Source organism: Bombina bombina, chromosome 3 (assembly GCF_027579735.1).
Source record: "Bombina bombina isolate aBomBom1 chromosome 3, aBomBom1.pri, whole genome shotgun sequence".
NCBI classification, from domain to species: Eukaryota; Metazoa; Chordata; class Amphibia; order Anura; family Bombinatoridae; genus Bombina; species Bombina bombina.
The window spans coordinates 997,574,109-997,593,100 of record NC_069501.1 but is presented as its reverse complement, the minus strand read 5'-3'; the positions used below and the strand labels follow the sequence as shown (position 1 = coordinate 997,593,100).

Here is an 18,992-nt window from a genome sequence, read left to right as displayed (position 1 = left end):
AATCATGGCACAAATGTTTGTAAAAGTTTTTCTGGGATCCTCTTTGTTCATAAATAGCAGACATATATGGCTTTTTCCATTGGTTTTTGGTAATTAGAAGGCCGCTAATTGCAGCTGCGCACCACACTTCTATTATTCCCGACAGTGAAGGGGTTAATTAGGTAGCTTAAAAGGTTGATGTTAGCTTTAGTGTAGAGATTAGTCTCCTACCTGACACTCCCAAACCCCTTAAAAACATATATAAATTTCTCCAGGATCCCCCCCCCCCAAACAGCTCTCTAAACCTCCCCCATCTAACTGTTAGGCACCACCTTAAAGGGACACTGAACCCACATTTTTTCCTTTGTGATTCAGATAGAGCATGCAATTTTAAGCAACTTTCTAATTTACTCCTATTATCAATTTTTCTTCGTTGTATTGCTATCTTTATTTGAAAAAGAAGCTTTTTTATTGGTGCAGAACTCTAAACAGCACTTTTTGATTGGTGGATGAATTTATCCACCAATCAGCAAGAACAACCCAGATTGTTCAACAAAAATGGTCCGGCATCTAAACTTACATTCTTGCATTTCAAATAAAGTTACAAAGAGAATTAAGAAAATTTGATAATAGGAGTAAATTAGAAAGTTGCTTAAAATTGCATGCTCTATCTGAATCACGGAAGAAAAAAAATTGGGTTCAGTGTCCCTTTAAGTACTGGTAGCTGTCTGTAGTAAAGCTGTCCCATCCCTCCCTGTCACTTTATTTATTTTTTCCGTAGCATAGGGCCCTTCCCGCTCCCTCCCGCCTCCTCTGCTGGGCTGCCCACCCACCTCCCGCCCACACCAGAAGATCGTTACAGACAGTGACACACACAGTGTCACCGTCTGTAACGATCAGGCATCTGCCCTCATATGGAGGCAGAGCACTGATCGCACTCCGGCTCCATATGCGGCAGATGCCTGAAGCTTCAGGAGCTCCAGATGCTGGAGCATCCTGAAGCGACAACGTATATGAACGTGGTAGGTACGATAGCCAAAGTACCGCACAACGTATATATACGTTGGATTGGGTTAAAGGGTTAATCTATGAAACTTGTACTCTGCTAAAATTTGCTATTTAAAGTATTTATTTATAATTGCAATTAAATATTTTGACTATAAAAAAATGTTAGTTATTCAATTACTCAAAATGATAGAAAATGATTATTTGCAACTATATCATGAATTGGTATTATAGGGTATATCAGAAGTGTAATTTTGTCTTTACTGTCTCTTTAACACAAAGGGTTAAAGACACTTTTTTTTTTAAAGCCCCATTTGGGAGCCGCAACCCTTGAGCCCAACACAGCTGGTGATTGGTAGGTTTGTGCTACTGCCTCTGCCGATTGGCTCACCATCTTTATTTATGTTTTTAAACTCTTTGTGGAGGTTAAATCCATAGAGTTCCAGGGCGAGAAGTGCAAAAAGGACATGTTCTATTGAATAAGGGCATGTATTTTTTATCTCTATGATGTCCTTTTAATGGTTAAAGGGCCACTAAACCCAAAATCTTTCTTTCATAATTCAGATAGAGAATACAAATTTAAACAACATTACAATTTACTTCTATTATTTATTTTGCTTAATTTTTTAGATATCCTTAGTTGAAGAAAAAGCAATGCACATGGGTGAGCCAATCACACGAGGCTTCTATGTGCAGCTACCAATCAGCAGCTAGTGAGCATATCTAGATATGCTTTACAGCAAATAATATCAAGGGAATAAAACAAATGAGATAATAGAAGTAAATTAGAAAGATGTTTAAAATTGCATTCTCTTTCTAAATCATGAAAGAAAAAATGTGGATTTCATGTCCCTTTAAGTGAAAAAAAAATCTGCATTTATTAGGCATCACTATCAATGCTGAATTATTTAGCCATCAAATGTTACTTTTCCTTTGCTCTTATATAATTTTCTTCTAATAAGGTCTGTGAAACCCCCTTTGTAAAGCTTGTCATTGGCATCTGCAGAAATATTTCAAGGGGAGGTAAGAGTAATACAATGACCTAAGCAGAATAATTTAAGTGGCAACTTGTGCAGAGTTGCTTGCTGTGCAAATGAACTGCATTATTTTAAATATGGTGGCTCATTGGCATCAAAAGATCAAAATTTCATGGAGGCAGCATTTGTGCCTTCCTCCACCCTGCGATCACTCAGTCCCTGTTGCTATAGTTTTTGTGTTTTAAAGGGACATAATACTCATATGCTAAATCACTTGAAACTGATGCAGTATAACTGTAAAAAGCTGACAGGAAAATATCACCTGAGCATCTCTATGTAAAAAAGGAAGATATTTTACCTCACAATTTCCTCAGCTCAGCAGAGTAAGTTCTGTGTAAAAAGTTATACTTCACCTGCTCCCAGCTGCAGGTAAAAATAAAAAAAAAATTAAGAAATGAACAGCAGCCTATCAGCATCAGCAGTGCTGAGGTCATGAACTCTTACTGTGATCTCATGAGATTTGACTTAACTCTCATGAGATTTCATAGTAAGCTTCCTTTACCTGATTGGTGAAATAATATGAGAGTTCACGAGGCTCATCACCTAAGCTGTCCTAGGACAGACACTAAAATGCTGCTTAGAAACAATGGGAGATGGCTACTGAGGAACTTTTGAGGTAAAATATCTTTCTTTTTTACATAGAGATGTTCAGGAGATATTTTCTAGTCAGCTTTTTACAGCTATACTGCATCACTTTCAAGTGTTTAAACATTTGGGTATTATGGCCCTTTAACTACATTCTCCTGTTATATCATTTTCTAATTCAATCCTGTTTATTAATCCAAAAAGTGATTTTTCTAATGGTTTGCAGTACTTTCGAAAAATAAATGAAAAATCTGTGCAATATTTTAGATACAATGTTTTCTCTGTGTGTGTCTGTAAATATAAACAGATAAAAAAAAAAAACTAGTGAAAACTTTTCCAAAAAACTGCAATAGAAATTAGAACGCCTCATACTCTCACTACCTCTGTCAAACTGTACTAACGAACAGCAGTTCAAAGAACTAAGGGCTCAATTTATTAAAGCTGAGGTGGACAGGGGCACATATACGTGCCCCTGTACGCCTCAGCTTACCTGTGGGGATGCGAATTTACCCACAAGAATTCTCCATTGCACACAAGCGCAATTTTGCCCTTGCGTGCAATCCCACCCCCTGCCCACGCACAGCCAATCATGCGCGGGCAGGAGCCATCAATCTCCTCGGTCGGACTAGACCGCTGCTTTTAAATACGGCGAGCAAGTTCTTGTGAGAACTAGCAGCCGTAGGGCTTTGATAAATCGAGCCCTAAGACTTCAACCATCTTCCCTCTTACATATATCAAGTAAAGCATATCCAATCTGCAGGTCAAGATCCCCAGCCAGTGAATTTAGGAGTACTCTAAACCTGGATTTCATTAAAATGTTCAGATTATGCATGGCCATGTAACTAAGCCACATAGCTCAGTTGTTATAATAGTTATACCAGGTCTTAAATTCTGTGAAGCAGGAAGGTGTGTGTGTGTATAAATATTATGTGTGTGTGTGTGTGTGTGTGAGAGAGAGACTCCCTCTACTGTTTCTGTGAATTTGCAGGGTTTTAGCCATGTGCTTTAATTCCACTTTAGGGCACATATGATACAAGGAGTGATGGTGGTATTTGAAGCTCTGGTGTACACGTCAATTGAAAGGGATTCTGAAACCAATGTGAGACCCATTACCCATTTTGCCAGACTCCACTTACGTTCTTTGCAACTTTAAATGTTGCAATAGTGGAATGGAGATTACAACAATCTGTTTTAGAAGAACTCTTTAAACTTCAAGACAAAAGGTTCTCTAACTTAGTGGCAGACTCATTAATAATTTCTCCATCCCATTTTGTACTAAAATCAGACACCAACCTGCTGGGTTGTGGCGCAGTCTGTGGTTCCCTAAAAGTGAAGGGAGTTTGGACTCCTCGGGAGGCAAGGTTACCAATCAGCAACTTGGAACCCCATGCAATTATCATAAGAACTATCTCTAGCTTCTGTTGAATGCCATTTTGGTCTTCATTTTGATTAAGATTCCAAATATGACTAATGAACCTTTAGTAGTGGGGTGTTTATCCAGAAAATCTGAAAGCTGCTTTGACAGTCTACAGATATAGACCAGTAGCAATAGCTCAGTAGGTATTTTTGTTATCTGATTATTCTAAGGAAGGGAAATAAACTTAAATAAAATATTTTTAACCTATTACTGGCTTAACTGAGTGCTGATTTTTTGTTGTTAGTTTATGATGCATTATAGCATTGTGTGTGTCTGTCACTGGATGTATCGGATAAAGTGTTTTTATTTTATTATATTGCTTAAATAAATAAAAAAAACTATAACCACCATTCACACTTGATACAAATCATTTCTGAAGCCACAAAGACTTTTTGTTGTTTTTTTTGCACCAAAGTTACTACTTAAAGGGATAGGAAAGTCAAAATTAAATTTGCATGATTCAGATAAAGCATGTCATTTTAAAACACTTTTAAATTCACTTCTATTTTCAAATGTGCTTCGTTCTTCTGATATCCCTTGTTGAAAATACGCACATATATTACACTAGAGGGAGCTAGCTGCTGATTGGTGCCAGAACACATTAGTCTCTTGTAATTGGCTAACTAGATGGGTTCAGCTAGCTGCCAGTAGTGCAAAGCTGTTCATTCAGCAAAGGCCAACAAGACAATGAAGCAAATTTGATAATAGAAGTAAATTGGAAATTTGTTTGATATTGTATGTTCTATCCAAATCATGAAATAAAATTTTGGGTTTTCTTATACATTTAAAGCCACAGTTAAACCATATCACACAATGTTCCTGATATGCGAGTACACTAAACAAAATTATCTGAGTCTATCAGTACTATACACTCAGTCTGTCAGGTATTTTGGAACCGGTCAGGTAAAACCAAACTTTAGTTTACAAAACGTGGGTAACCTGATAAAACATATACCTCACCACAAATCCTTACATTCTGCCCCTGACAGAAGGTTTATTATTATTTGTATTATTAATAATAATAAACAATGAGCATCAGATCAGACTTTGGCCCTGCACTCCTACTTTTATGTACATTACATCAGATAATAAGACCCCTTTTCAAAATTGGAAGAAACCCCTGACTCCAACAGCTTAGGAGTGAAGTAACCGTATTTCTGAAAATCTGACCCTTCAAGAGTATAGATACTTTAAACTAGAAAAACGCAACACTTTCCATGACAATCGGCACTACACACCTTTCAAACGGTGTAATCATATCAGAAGAAAGAAATAGCAGGGGGTTGAATAATGCACAACCCTCTTCCTTCTCTCTTACTATCTCTTGTATTCTTTTTACCTTCTTGCCTCTTAAACCTTCTCTCATTCCCATCAGATATGCACCTCTTATCCATTGGTTCCTTTGGGCCGTTTATACCATCATATGAGATACCTCGGGAAGCTGATGTTTTATTACCAAATAGTGTTTTTAGAACCCCTTAAGGACGATTGTGGTCAAGAGGAAAATAACCTCTTCACATTCCATAGGAACTTCTGATATGGACCCTCAATGTGACTAGTTTGGGACTCTATTGCCAGTGACCGTGTCTTGTTTTGTTTTATTTTGACTTGATTACTGTTCTATTTCTACTTGTAATTTAAGGTGGTTAATAATCGTTTTTTATTGTATGAATTGTAATATTTATCCAACTAAAACCTTAATAAAAACAAAAAAAGAACCCATTCATTGACATCCCTCTTCCAGCCACATACCCACTTGAGTCTTCAATGGCATTGCAAATCAAGAGAAACTCTGGGATACACCCTTTGAAAAGCCTATTGGAATCCATGTTCCTGGTCTCCTTTGCTGTGGCCAAATACAATTGTAAACGAGGCTTGCGTTTTGATCCAAGCAATCACTTTGTAGCATGTTACATTATCACATAAATGTTGTACCATAAAGTAACTAATACTATACAACATACAATATTTCTGTTCCACTGTATTCTGATTTCATTTGTTTAGAGGACAACATGATGACCACAAGAATCTAAATTTTTCCAGGAACCCATAAAAATTAGAGCATAAAAAAAGAGACACCTTTTATATTATTAGGCTAAAGCTTCTCCTCCACATTACCAGAAAAAAAAGGTTTAGAAAAAGTGAGGAGGGCTGGTTTGCCTGCTCTATTTCCTCTTTATCTTTAATCATTTCCTGCATTGCAATATCCCGCTGCAAGTTCCTACAATGTAGGGACCAAAGATTAGAATAAAAAAAAATGGTCAGCAGAAATTGTGCTTTGTTATTTTATAAAATCTGCTATAATCTATTCTGACAACTGCAGTTTCGTACTTGCTGCTGCTCCCTTTATGCTGTTAATGATAAGCCCCTTAAGGCAATGCTAATAAAAACCATATACGTTTTATAATCTGAGACATTTGGTATTCTGCACTTAAAGTGAACTATTGCAAATCTTTAAAATGACCTATCATCCATACGAAACTGATCCCAAAGCCATCTTTTTTCTATACATCTTCAACACAATAAAAAGATCATTGTAACTCCTTTTAAATTGTAAGCATTTTTCAGTTTTTAGTCCTAAACAGCAGTTAATGCATCTTCATTTTAAGTGTTCAATTTAAAAAAATATATATATAATTTTTTTCTTTCAAGTTCTACAGAGATTTTATAAATCTAGCACTGATATAGATTTTTATTATACAAAGTGTGATAAAATGAAAACTTTATTTTTTTAACATTTTCTTGGTAGTTGTGCATATAAGTCTCATTTTATTGGCTTGCCCATTGCTTCAGCTCGCTCCCAGCATTGCACTGCTGCTTCATCAACAACGGATGCAGAGAGAATGAAGCAAATTAGATAATAGAAGTAAATTGGAAAGGTGTTTAAAATTGTATGTTCTGTTTGAATCATGAAAGAATTTTTTTGGGTTTGAGGTCGCTTTAATTCAGATTTTACTATTTTATTTTTGTGAATGCCAGACATGTCTCATTAAATTTTGAATTAATAATAAAAAATAAAAAAGCCTACAGAAATTTTGGTGGATACATATTGTGATTACCTTTTAATGTTACGTGAGCATTAAGTTTATTGTATATATGAAATTAATCTCCCTATGTTATAAAAAGATCTGTACATGACATAAATGTCTTAAAAGGAATGGTTCTGCAATCCAGGTATACACCACTTGAACTGCTTCTTAGGTGTTTTGAAATATAAATGATTTTCTGGACTGATCAACCAATGATTTTGCATCATGTAGGAGGGTCTGGGGTTTGAATTCCACAGACTGCATTACAGCCTCTCTAGAGGGAGTAGAAAAGCTAAACTTTTTGCATTTAAATTGCAAGAAAAGGAGGTGCAATAAATAATCAAAGTATTTCATTGTTTTTTTCCTATGCATAATTAAATCTTTTTCGGGGAATTACATTTTGAGTTTAAAGGACCACTCAACACAGTAGATTTGCATAATCAACAAATGCAAGATAACAAGACAATGCAATAGCACTTAATCTGAACTTCAAATGAGTAGTAGATTTTTTTTCTGACAATTTTAAAAAAGTTATGTCTTTTCCCACTCCTATTGTAACATGTGACAGCCATCAGCCAATCACAAATGCATAGACGTACCATGTGACAGCCATTCACAAATGCATACACACTTATTCTTGCACATGCTCAGTAGGAGCTGGTGACTCAAAAAGTTTAAATATAAAAAGACTGTGCACATTTAGTTAATGAAAGTAAATTGGAAAGTTGTTTAAAATAGCATGCTCTATCTGAATAATGAAAGTTTAATTTTTGATTGAGTGTCCCTTTAAGGTTACTTAAAGGGACAGTCAAGTCCAAAAAAAACTTTCATGATTTAAATAGGGAATGTAATTTTTAACAACTTTCCAATTTACTTTTATCACCAATTTTGCTTAGTTCTCTTGGTATTCTTAGTTAAAAGCTAAACCTAGGAGGTTCATATGCTAATTTCTTAGACCTTGAAGACTGCCTCTAATCTGAATGCATTTTGACCACTAGAGGGCATTAGTTCATGTGTTTCATATAGATAACATTGAGCTCTTGCACGTAAAGTTACCCTGGAGTGAGCACTGATTGGCTAAAATGCAAGTCTGTCAAAACAACTGAAACAAGGGGGCAGTTTGTAGAGGCTTAGATACAAGGTAATCACAGAGGTAAAAAGTATATTTCTATAACAGTGTTGGTTATGCAAAACTGGGGAATGGGTAATAAAGGGATTATCTTTCTTTTTAAACAACAAAAATTCTGGTGTTGACTTTCCCTTTCAATAGACAACTTAAAAGTCATAACCAATAGTCTTTTCTTATTTAAAGATGGACTATTCATAGATATGGATCAACTATAATAAAACAGTGAAAACAATATAGTTGGACCATAAAAATGAACAACTATATTACTATTCTGTAGTAATTTCACTTATATACATTATTTATGGGTATATTTAGTTACAAATATATATAAGGCCTAAGAGTCATCAACAACGTGCACCAATTTCCCTCATCACATTTGTCTGCAAGAAAATACATGCTGCAATTCATTCATTCTAGCTTACTAAGACCTAGAAGTTAAAAAATATTAACGATATTCCAGTGTAATCAATTGCACTTCCATTTTCTTTGCACGTATTACAAGTCCAAATATAGTTTTTATTGTTCAAGCATTAGTGTAGGGCAGTGATGGCGAACCTTGGCACTCCAGATGTTTCAGAACTACATATCCAATGATGCTCGACTGGACTGCAGAGTGCCTAAGCATCGTGGCAAATGTAGTTCTGAAACAACTGCAGTGCCACGGTTCGCCATCACTGGTCTAGGGTGTGCTAACATCTGTATGTCAGATACAAATCTGTATCCCTCACATAATAGACTTACAGTATCTCACAGAAGTGAGTACACCCCTCCCATTTTTGTAAATATTTTTATATCTTTTCATGTTACAACAATGAAGAAATTACACTTTACTACAATGTAAAGTAGTGAGTGTACAGCCTGCATAACAATGTAAATTTGCTGCCCCCTCAAAATAATTCAACACACAGCCATTAATGTCTAAACCGTTGGTAACAAAAGTGAGTACACCCCTAAGTGGAAATGTCCAAATTGGGCCCAAAGTGTCAATATTTTATGTGGCCACCATTATTTTCCAGCACTGCCTTAATTATCTTGGGCATGGAGTTCACCAGAGCTTCACAGGTTGCCAGTGGAGTCCTCTTCCACTCCTCCATGACAACATCACGGAACTGGTGGATGTTAGAGACCTTGCACTCTCCCACCTTCCGTTTGAGGATGCCCCACAGATGCTTATTAGGGTTTAGGTTTGGAGACATGCTTGGTCAGTCCATCACCTTTACCGCAGCTTCTTTAGGAAGGCAGTAGTCGTCTTGGAGGTGTGTTTGTGGTCGTTATCATGTTGGAATACTGCCCTGCGGCCCAGTCTCTGAAGGGAGGGGGATCATGCTCTACTTCAGTATGTCACAGTACATGTTGGCATTCATGGTTCCCTTAATGAACTTTAGCTCCCCAGTGCTGGCAGCACTCACGCAGGCCCAGACGATGACACTCCCACCACTATGCTTGACTGTAGGCAAGACACACTTGCCTTTGTACTCCTCACCTGGTTGCCGCCACACATGCTTGACACCATCTGAACCAAATAAGTTTATCTTGGTCTCATCAGACCACAGGACATAGTTCCAGTAATTCATGTCCTTAGTCTGCATGTCTTCAGCAAACTGTTTGCGGGCTTTCTTGTGCATCATCTTTAGAAGAGGCTTCCTTCTGGGACTACAGCCATGCAGACCAATTTGATGCAGTGTGCGGCATATGGTTTGAGCATTGACAGGCTGACCCCCCCACCCCTTCAACCTCTGCAGCAATGCTGGCAGCACCCATATGTCTATTTCCCAAAGACAACCTCTGGAAATGACACTGAGCACATGCACTCAACTTCTTTGGTCGACCATGGCGAGGCCTGTTCTGAGTTGAACGTCTCCTGTGAAACCGCTGTATGGTCTTGCCCACCGTGCTGCAGCTCAGTTTCAGGGTCTTGGCAATCTTCTTATAGCCTAGGCCATCTTTATGTAGAGCAACAATTCTTTTTTTCAGATCCTCAGAGAGTTCTTTGTCATGAGGTGCCGTGTTAATCTTCCAGTGAGAGAGTCTGAGAGCGATAACACCAAATTTAACACACCTGCTCCCCATTCACACCTGAGACCTTGTAACACTAACGAGTCAAATGACACCGGGAGAGAAAATGGCTAATTGAGCCCAATTTGGACATTTCCACTTAGGGGTGTACTCACTTTAGTTGCCTACAGTTTAGACATTAATGGCTGTGTGTTTCGTTATTTTGTGGGGACAGCAAATTTACACTGTTATACAGGCTGTACACTCACTACTTTACATTGTAGCAAAGTGTCATTTCTTCAGTGTTGTCACATGAAAAGATATAATAAAATATTTACAAAAATGTGAGGGGTGTACTCACTTTTGTGAGATACTGTATACGGGGGTGCGCAGTAAAATCAATGCTGCACAAGCAATGGAGTTCTTCATAGAGTTCTTTGCTATATTAATTTTTACTTCAGGTCTCAAAAATCCCTGAATTTTGCAGCAGTATTTTGGATTGCATTTGAGCTCAACACTTAAAGGGACACTGAACCCAATTTTTTTCTTTTGTGGTTCAGATAGAGCATGCAATTTTAAGCAACTTTCTAATTTACTCCTATTAGCAAATGTTCTTCAGTCTCTTGGTATCTTTATTTGAAAAGTAAGAATGTAAGTTTAGATGCCGGCTGATTTTTGGTGAACAACCTGGGTTGTTCTTGCTGATTGGTGGATAAATTCATCCACCAATAAGCAAATGCTGTCCAGGGTCTGGACTTTCTTTTTCAAATAAAGATAGCAAGAGGACGAAGAAAAATTGATAATAGGAGTAAATTAGAAAGTTGCTTAAAATTGCATGCTCTATCAATCACAAAAGAAAAAAATTGGGTTCAGTGTACCTTTAACTTACCCCTTGTAATATGAGCACAATGATCGTTATAATAGCACTTTCTGTGCTATTTATTAAAAGAATACTGGCGAAAAAGTTTTGGCCGCATTAAAGTGATGGTAAATTTCAGACTTTAAAAAAAAATTATGCGGTTTTGCTTGTACACTAATATATTTTTCATTGCAACATTATTAAAGTACAGTGGAGCAAAAAAGTATTTAGTCAGCCACCAATTGTGCAAGTTCTCCTACTTAAGAAGATGAGAGAGGCCTGTAATTTTCATCATAGGTATACCTCAACTATGAGAGACAAAATGTGGAAACAAATCCAAAATAAGTATTTGGTCAATATCAAAAGTTCATCTCAATACTTTGTTATATATCCTTTGTTGGCAATGACAGAGGTCAAACGTTTTCTGTAAGTCTTCACAAGGTTGTCACAAACTGTAGCTGGTATGTTGGCCCATTCCTGCATGCAGATCTCCTCTAGAACAGTGATGTTTTGGGGCTGTCGCTGGGCAACACAGACTTTCAACTCCCTCCAAAGGTTTTCTATGGGGTTGAGATCTGGAGACTGGCTAGGCCACTCCAGGACCTTGAAATGCTTCTTACGAAACCACTCCTTCATTGCCCGGGCAGTGTGTTTGGGATCATTGTCATGCTGAAAGACCCAGCCACGTTTTATCTTCAATGCCCTTGCTGATGGAAGGAGGTTTGCACTCAAAATCTCACGATACATGGCCCCATTCATTCTTTCATGTACACGGATCAGTCGTCCTGTTCCCTTTGCAGAGAAACAGCCCCAAAGCATGATGTTGCCACACCCATGCTTCACAGTAGGTATGGTGTTCTTTGGTTGCAACTCAGCATTCTCTCTCCTCCAAACATGACAAGTTGTGTTTCTACCAAACAGTTCTACTTTGGTTTCATCTGACCATATGACATTCTCCCAATCCACTTCTGGATCATCCAAATGCTCTCTAGCATACTTAAGATGGGCCCGGACATGTACTGGCTTAAGCAGGGGGACACGTCTGGCACTGCAGGATCTGAGTCCCTGGCGGCGTAGTGTGTTACTGATGGTAGCCTGTTACCAGCTCTCTGCAGGTCATTCACCTTTTGTTTGCTCACCGTTCTTGTGATCATTTTGACCCCACGGGGTGAGATCTTGCGTAGAGCCCCAGATCGAGGGAGATTATCAGTGGTCTTGTATGTCTTCCATTTTCTAATTATTGCTCCCACAGTTGAATTCTTCACACCAAGCTGCTTACCTATTGCAGATTCAGTCTTCCCAGCCTGGTGCAGGTCTACAATTTTGTTTCTGGTGTCCTTTGACAGCTTTTTTATACTGATAACAAGTTCAAACAGGTGCCATTAATACAGGTAATGAGTGGAGGACAGAGGAGCCTCTTAATGAAGAAGATACAGATCTGTGAGAGTCAGAAATCTTGCTTGTTTGTAGGTGACCAAATACTTATTTTCCACCATAATATGCAAATAAATTCTTTCCAAATCAGACAATGTGATTGTCTGGATTTGTTTCCACATTTTGTCTCTCATAGTTGAGGTATACCTATGATGAAAATTACAGGCCTCTCTCATCTTCTTAAGTGGGAGAACTTGCACAATTGGTGGCTGACTAAATACTTTTTTGCCCCACTGTATGTGTATATATACATATTTTATTATACAAGATTTATAATTCTACTTGGTATCTTCTGTTCCTCCGCCCCACTTCATTTCCTCTTTTGGCTGGGCTGTGACACAGAGTGCTGTCCCACCCACTCTCTACATAGGCTTACTAAGGGCATTCAAAGGGATAGACTTTAAGAGTGTCATATGACACACACATTGATTGGATATTCATTGGAATTGCCATAAAAAAAAAATTCATCCCAGTGGCCGGAATAAATTGTAATAGAAACAGTACAATAGGTACAGATTTAACCATTTCACGGAAACATAAAAAAAAAGTACACATACTTTTTTAATGTCAAGGATTTCATGTATGGCATTTGATTAGATAATGTTTACCATCACTTTAAGAACCATTTGCAACACCAGATTGTACATTATTCTTAGAGCAATACAGAGAGCAGGATAACACACTTTGCACTATTGATTGCACTACACTTGTAATCTAGCCCTATGTATTTAAACCCCACAAATGTGGTTAAATACATAGCTAAAGTCCTGCTCTGGAGTAACAAACATTGCTGCTCCCAATGAGGAAACAGGTGGTGATTGGTAATTACATTTAATATGCTGCTCCTGATTGGCTCACTGGCCATGTCAGAAACACGTTTTCTAATATGTTTTCCTAACTCTTAGCTCTGCCAGGGACCACAAAATCTAGTGCCACATGCAGCCCATGGGCCACCATTTGGCCATCCCTGTTTTAAATAAACCAACAAATATTTCTAAATATATCAGGAACACATGGAGAAGATAATTCACCCCCGTAAACACTCAGGGTCATTTATTTGTAATAAAACTGATAAACAACACATTTCAAGAGCATAGTGTGAAGACATCTTATAATTTACAACTACCCTCTCAAAATTTACTACCCCCAAAATAGTTCTAACCTAAGTCAAAATACGCCCTTACCACTGGGTATCGGTAGTACCTGTTACATAATATACTTAGGCCTAGTTTCCATTGGTGTTGTAAACATCAACCATCTCCATAGATTTATTGTTGTGGCGACCAGTTTACCACACCAATGATAACTAGGCCTCAGCTAGATCCTACCAAGCTGAGGTATAACTGGAGGAATCTTGCAAATTAGCAATAAATGGAATGAGAAAAATGTGTTTGTACAGTATGCCTTAACCACACCCAACAGTGTCTTTCTCTCTTCATACCTCTGCATATGAATGGTGTTTTCAGGTCTTTACACCATAACTTCACCTAATTAATTCCTCCTCTATCCAAAAATGGATGATATTGGTTTATATTAGCCTTGAATGGGATAGTTATTCAAGGGACAGTACACTCAAAATGTATTTCCCCATAAAATGTTTAATTAAGTGCAGTCAAATTTTGCAAGATACTTTCCTGACTTATTTTGTCAGTATTTCCTGTAATATAATTGGTCAATAAACTTTAAAAAATATAATCATACATTTCAAACAGCTATATTTAAACAGGTTAAAGGGACAGTCTACTCCATAATTCTTATTGTTTAAAATGAAAGATAATCCCTTTATTACCCATTCCGCAGTTTTGCATAACCAACACGTTATATTAATATACTTTTTACCTCTGTGATTACCTTGTATCTAAGCCTCTGCAGACTGCCCCCTTATCTCAGTTCTTTTGACAGACTTGAATTTTAGCCAAACAGTGCTGACTTATAAATAACTCCACGGGAGTGAGCACAATATTATCTATATGGCTAACATGAACGAGCCCTGTCTGGCTGTGAAAAACGGCCAAAATGCACTGAGTTTAGAGGCGGCCTTTAAGGGCTTAGAAATTTGCACATGAGCCTACCTATGTTTAGCTTTCAACAAAGAATACCAAGAGCACAATGTAAATTTGATGATAAAAGTCAATTGGAAAGTTGTTTAAAACTGCATGCCTTATCTGAATAATGGCAGTTTAATTTTGACTAGACTGTATCTTTAAAGATATATATGTACTTTTTTTTGTAAAGCTTATTATTTTTATTTTGGAAGTGCATGTCTAGGTACAACTGGGCTGTAAGGACTGGTTGATAAACAGAACTCCCACTGCATAATTGGTGGCAAGTGTGACGCCACATAAACATGACAACAGTACATAGAGAAACATTTAATTTTATTTTTGTAATAAAACAGTACATAGAGAAACACCCATAAAAAAAAACTTTAATACATATTAAAGGGCCATTATATAGATAAAATGACATGCTCTAATTCGTAATTTTATCACTAGCAACTTTGCAAAGCTATGTATTTAACCCCTGCAATAACTGTTTTGGGACCCACAGAGCACTGCTGGTGCAGAGTAGAAACTGCACTTAATCCAATCATAAGCGCTAGTTGCACAGCTGGGACATGTAAACAGTGCTGCTGACTGGATCAGCAGCAGTTTCCTCTCTGGACCAGCAGTGCTCTGCTGGTCCCAAACAGTGCTTTAACTATGTGTTTAACTATGCATGGGTATAATACATAGCCTTTCAATGTTGCTAGTGATAAAATGGCATGATCTAACAAATTAGAGCATGCCATTTTATCACTATAATGACCCTTTAAAAATGCCCTCTTTAAGATTCAAAAGAAAGAAAAAATAATAATGTTGTGTCCCTTTAACAGAGAATCTAGAGAACACACTGAAAGAAACACTCTACTCAGTGATTATTTGATCAGTGCAGAAATTAATTTGTGACTGTGCCCAACTGGCCAAAATAAAGCAGGTAAAATAGAAATAAGCAGAAGGCTTTTCAGGGGTTGTAACACTTAGCTGCAAAACAATGCTCATGACGGTTTAAAATGCATTTAATACATTAATTTTGTGTATTGATCTTTTTCTTTTATTTGTATGGAAATTCTGAGAAAGTCATCTCTACTTATACAAAGAACAGGAAGAGGATGAGAAAAGTCAAATCTATCTTCATACACATAACCTTGTTAACTTATTTCTAAGAAGAGTGATATTTGCAAGTTTTAGCATCCTTCACTAACTTTTTAAAAAAAGGTGTCAATGTGTACAGTTACAAGTTTAAACTATTAGTTATTATTTTATACCATAATATAAACAAAGTCCACAGTTAACCTTTTTTAAAAAACAAAAACAAAACAGAAATAAAACAGTCCATATTAGTTTAAGAACACAGAGTACTTCAACGGTTATGATTGGTAGCAGGAAAAAAGCAGGCCCCATATAGTAATTAATTAAACCAGGAGTGAACTAATCTGTTTAAAATGTGGGAGCCAGTAGCAATATTTAGGAGCCAGACTGATATTTGCAGATGCTATATAGATAGATGGAGAATAACCCAAAAGTTAGTCACCTGGCTCCTGGGTTTGTCAAGCCCAGCAATGAACAGAATACAGCATGGTGCCGAGCTAAATTTACATTGTCATTACCCATAATCAGAGAGTAATAAGATACTCATTCTACTTATGCTTAGCACTGCAGCCATAATCATGTTAGTACGTTATTGCCTATCCATGATATGTCTGCTAAATAAACATTCATACATTCCTCTCTGCAGCTTCTGATTTGCTATATCAAAGGCATATTAAATACTTTCAAAGTTAAAAAACAAAAAAGTTTCAATATCATTTCATTATTTATTTTGTCCCCTGTTTGTGTAATTTAATTCTGAAAATTGTAATTGTGGGCTTTCCAATTCCTGTTCAAATGTTTTTATCATTTTTATTATTATTTTACTTTTATTTTTTGGTATATGTACAGGGTAGAAGGCAAAATAAATAATGACTGTGCATTGAATGTATTTACTATGCTACATGAAGTGGTTGACTTTGAGTTTAATGTCCCTTTAAACAAGCTAATATTCATTGTATGCTGTTATAAACATAACGATGAATTCAAAGAAAAGATTATCCTGATAATACTATACAGAAGTATTATATTAGTTTTTCAAATACTGATTGAGTACCAACCATGTTATAACCAATATTTACTTAGGCTCAAATGCATGTTATGTTATAAATGACTTACAAGTGTGACAATCACACAGTTCTAATGTCCCTTTATCTACAGTCTCACATTCAGCACATAAGCACTGACAGATTAACTGATATAGTCTGAACACACATTCATTTTTATCTAGTTTCACATTAAGCACATAAGTACTGACAGATTAACTGATATATTCACAAATTCAATTTTATTTTATTTTTTTGCCAAAAGATTTTTAAATTTTGCGTTGCCTGTATTATGGTACATTTTCTCACACTCTTTGACCTGGCACTGGCACTACTATTCCTTGGAATGAGTGAATTATTGTATTCATTAATGTCAAACGTGTCAGTGGAAAAGAAATGGACAATTACAGCAAACTCTACAATCAATGAAACAAAAACACACAGTATTTCTATGTTCATAACAACTTGTCTTCAGTAACTGGGCCAAAGTACGTAGCACGACTTTATGGGAAAACTTGTATATGTATATTAATAATATAAATGTAACTGCTGATAATTGTGTGTGTGAGCTGTCAATAAGTCCTTTTCAGAATTATACAGGTAGCTGATGCCTGTCTCTCCTGGATCCAGAGACTGTAAAAACCTACTGTCATAGCAACATCCCTATGATATGCCCCTCACATATCCTGTCTCCCATGGAATTACCAGTCTTGCTTTACTGCCCACAGGATATTGTATGGGTAATCTATATTCTTATCTAGCACTTTGTCTATGTTATTATGTGAATATTCTATAATTAATGTTTTCATTTTAATTTACTCTTTATCTATTTATGGATGCACACAATTATCTATGAGAATGTATCTTCTTCCTTCTGTATCATTTCTATTTTGTCTTCCTTCAGATACTTTTTATCTTATTTCCCACATGTTATCATTTTGCCCTCAGTTGCCTGTTAGCTGATGTGTTTTGCTTTGTTCTCTCGCCTGTCTCGTCTTCCTCTCTCTTTGCTATCTCTTATTCCCAGTGTGGTTGCCTTGCCTCTGGGTGTGCCTCAGTAATGTGTGTGTATGACTCTGCTGTGTGTGAATGTTTGCTACTGTAGTGTGTGTGTATATTGCCTCTACTGTATCTGTTTATCTGTAGTCTGTGTGTCTCTGTATTCTGTGTTTGTCTTGTGTTTTTTTTTTAAGTTATCTCCGTTCTGATTCTCATTCATCTCTTCCTCGTCGTTATTCTCACTGCTTCCTTGGTTTTCTAGCTCTAGTTACCTCCCATCTCTTGCTTTCCTGTCTCTTTTTTTGTTTTCAGATCTCTGCCTCAGTCTGTCTCTGTCTCTCTCTCTGCCCTTCCTATGTCACTTTTCTTTCTCCCTGATTCTCTGCCCTTCCTCGGTGCCTCACTCAGTGTTACTACTAAAACGTCTAGCTTCAGAAACACGCACCCAGCCCACACACGTCCAGGAGCACAATCCACACTGTACTCCTGCACGCACATAGCTGACAATACAACGCAATGTTATTTCCCTGCCCCATTAAAATCCCAGTCAGTGAAGCAAAGCTAAAGGCAATAGTGTTCACTTCCTGCTGAGCTGTATAACACACACATACTGTACATATAGGGATCAACATACACCAAGATTGTCAGAAGCACCTACAAGCCCCTGTACAAGGGTAAACTGATTGCCAGACAAATCATTAGCACAGCAGTCTCAAGGTGGTGGCATAGGCCTGTTAGTGTGGAGGTGGGGAGGGGGCACAGCAGTGGGTTCACAGCTAGGTTACCTTCTTGTGGCTCCTGGTGTAGCTGAAAGAGGCGATCCCTGCCCTTGGAGGGACAGACAGCAGCATTTTTTCTTTAAGGTACAGGGAGATGGGACACAGGAGACTGGCAGATCTGTCCAGCCCTCTGACGTCACACACACAGCCTATACTCAAGGCCTGCAGGGTCCTAGAGCCCTCGCTGGGCTTGCAGGGAGGGGTGCTGCTGTTGTGCCTGCAGTGTGTTTAGCAATAGTAACCATTATACCCTGCATTACTGTACACTTTCTGAGGACATTATATCTTATTTGTTTGAATAGCAGAAATATTTTAATGTTATTCTTTTACATACAAATATAATGGTTTATATATGTTTTATTTATGAGATAAGCCTATTTCCTATTTTTTTCATTAGTCATATTATAAGAACAGGGTGTTTTTGAGGACATTATAAAATAAATATTTTAATGTTATTCAATTGCATACAAATATAGCATATTTTTATGAGATGTGCCTATTTTTTATTTAATTAGTCATAATATAAGAACAGGATTTTTTTTTAATGTTTAAAGCCAAATTAAACTTTCAT

The 18,992-nt window shown here is 37.1% G+C and overlaps 1 protein-coding gene across 3 annotated transcripts in view; it reads right to left on the bottom strand.

Annotated features, from left to right (window-relative positions):
- Positions 1-18,536, bottom strand: part of RBMS2 (RNA binding motif single stranded interacting protein 2) — a 256,400-nt gene extending 237,864 nt beyond the window's left edge. For 2 of the 3 annotated variants that reach the window (XM_053708143.1, XM_053708145.1), the window contains exon 1: positions 18,428-18,536. In XM_053708143.1, coding sequence (XP_053564118.1) covers positions 18,428-18,493 — 66 coding nt within the window. In that variant the 5' untranslated portion in view covers positions 18,494-18,536. The remainder of the gene's footprint in view (positions 1-18,427) is intronic. The other variant, XM_053708144.1, reaches the window with a different exon arrangement.
- Between the last annotated feature and the right edge of the window lie 456 nt (positions 18,537-18,992).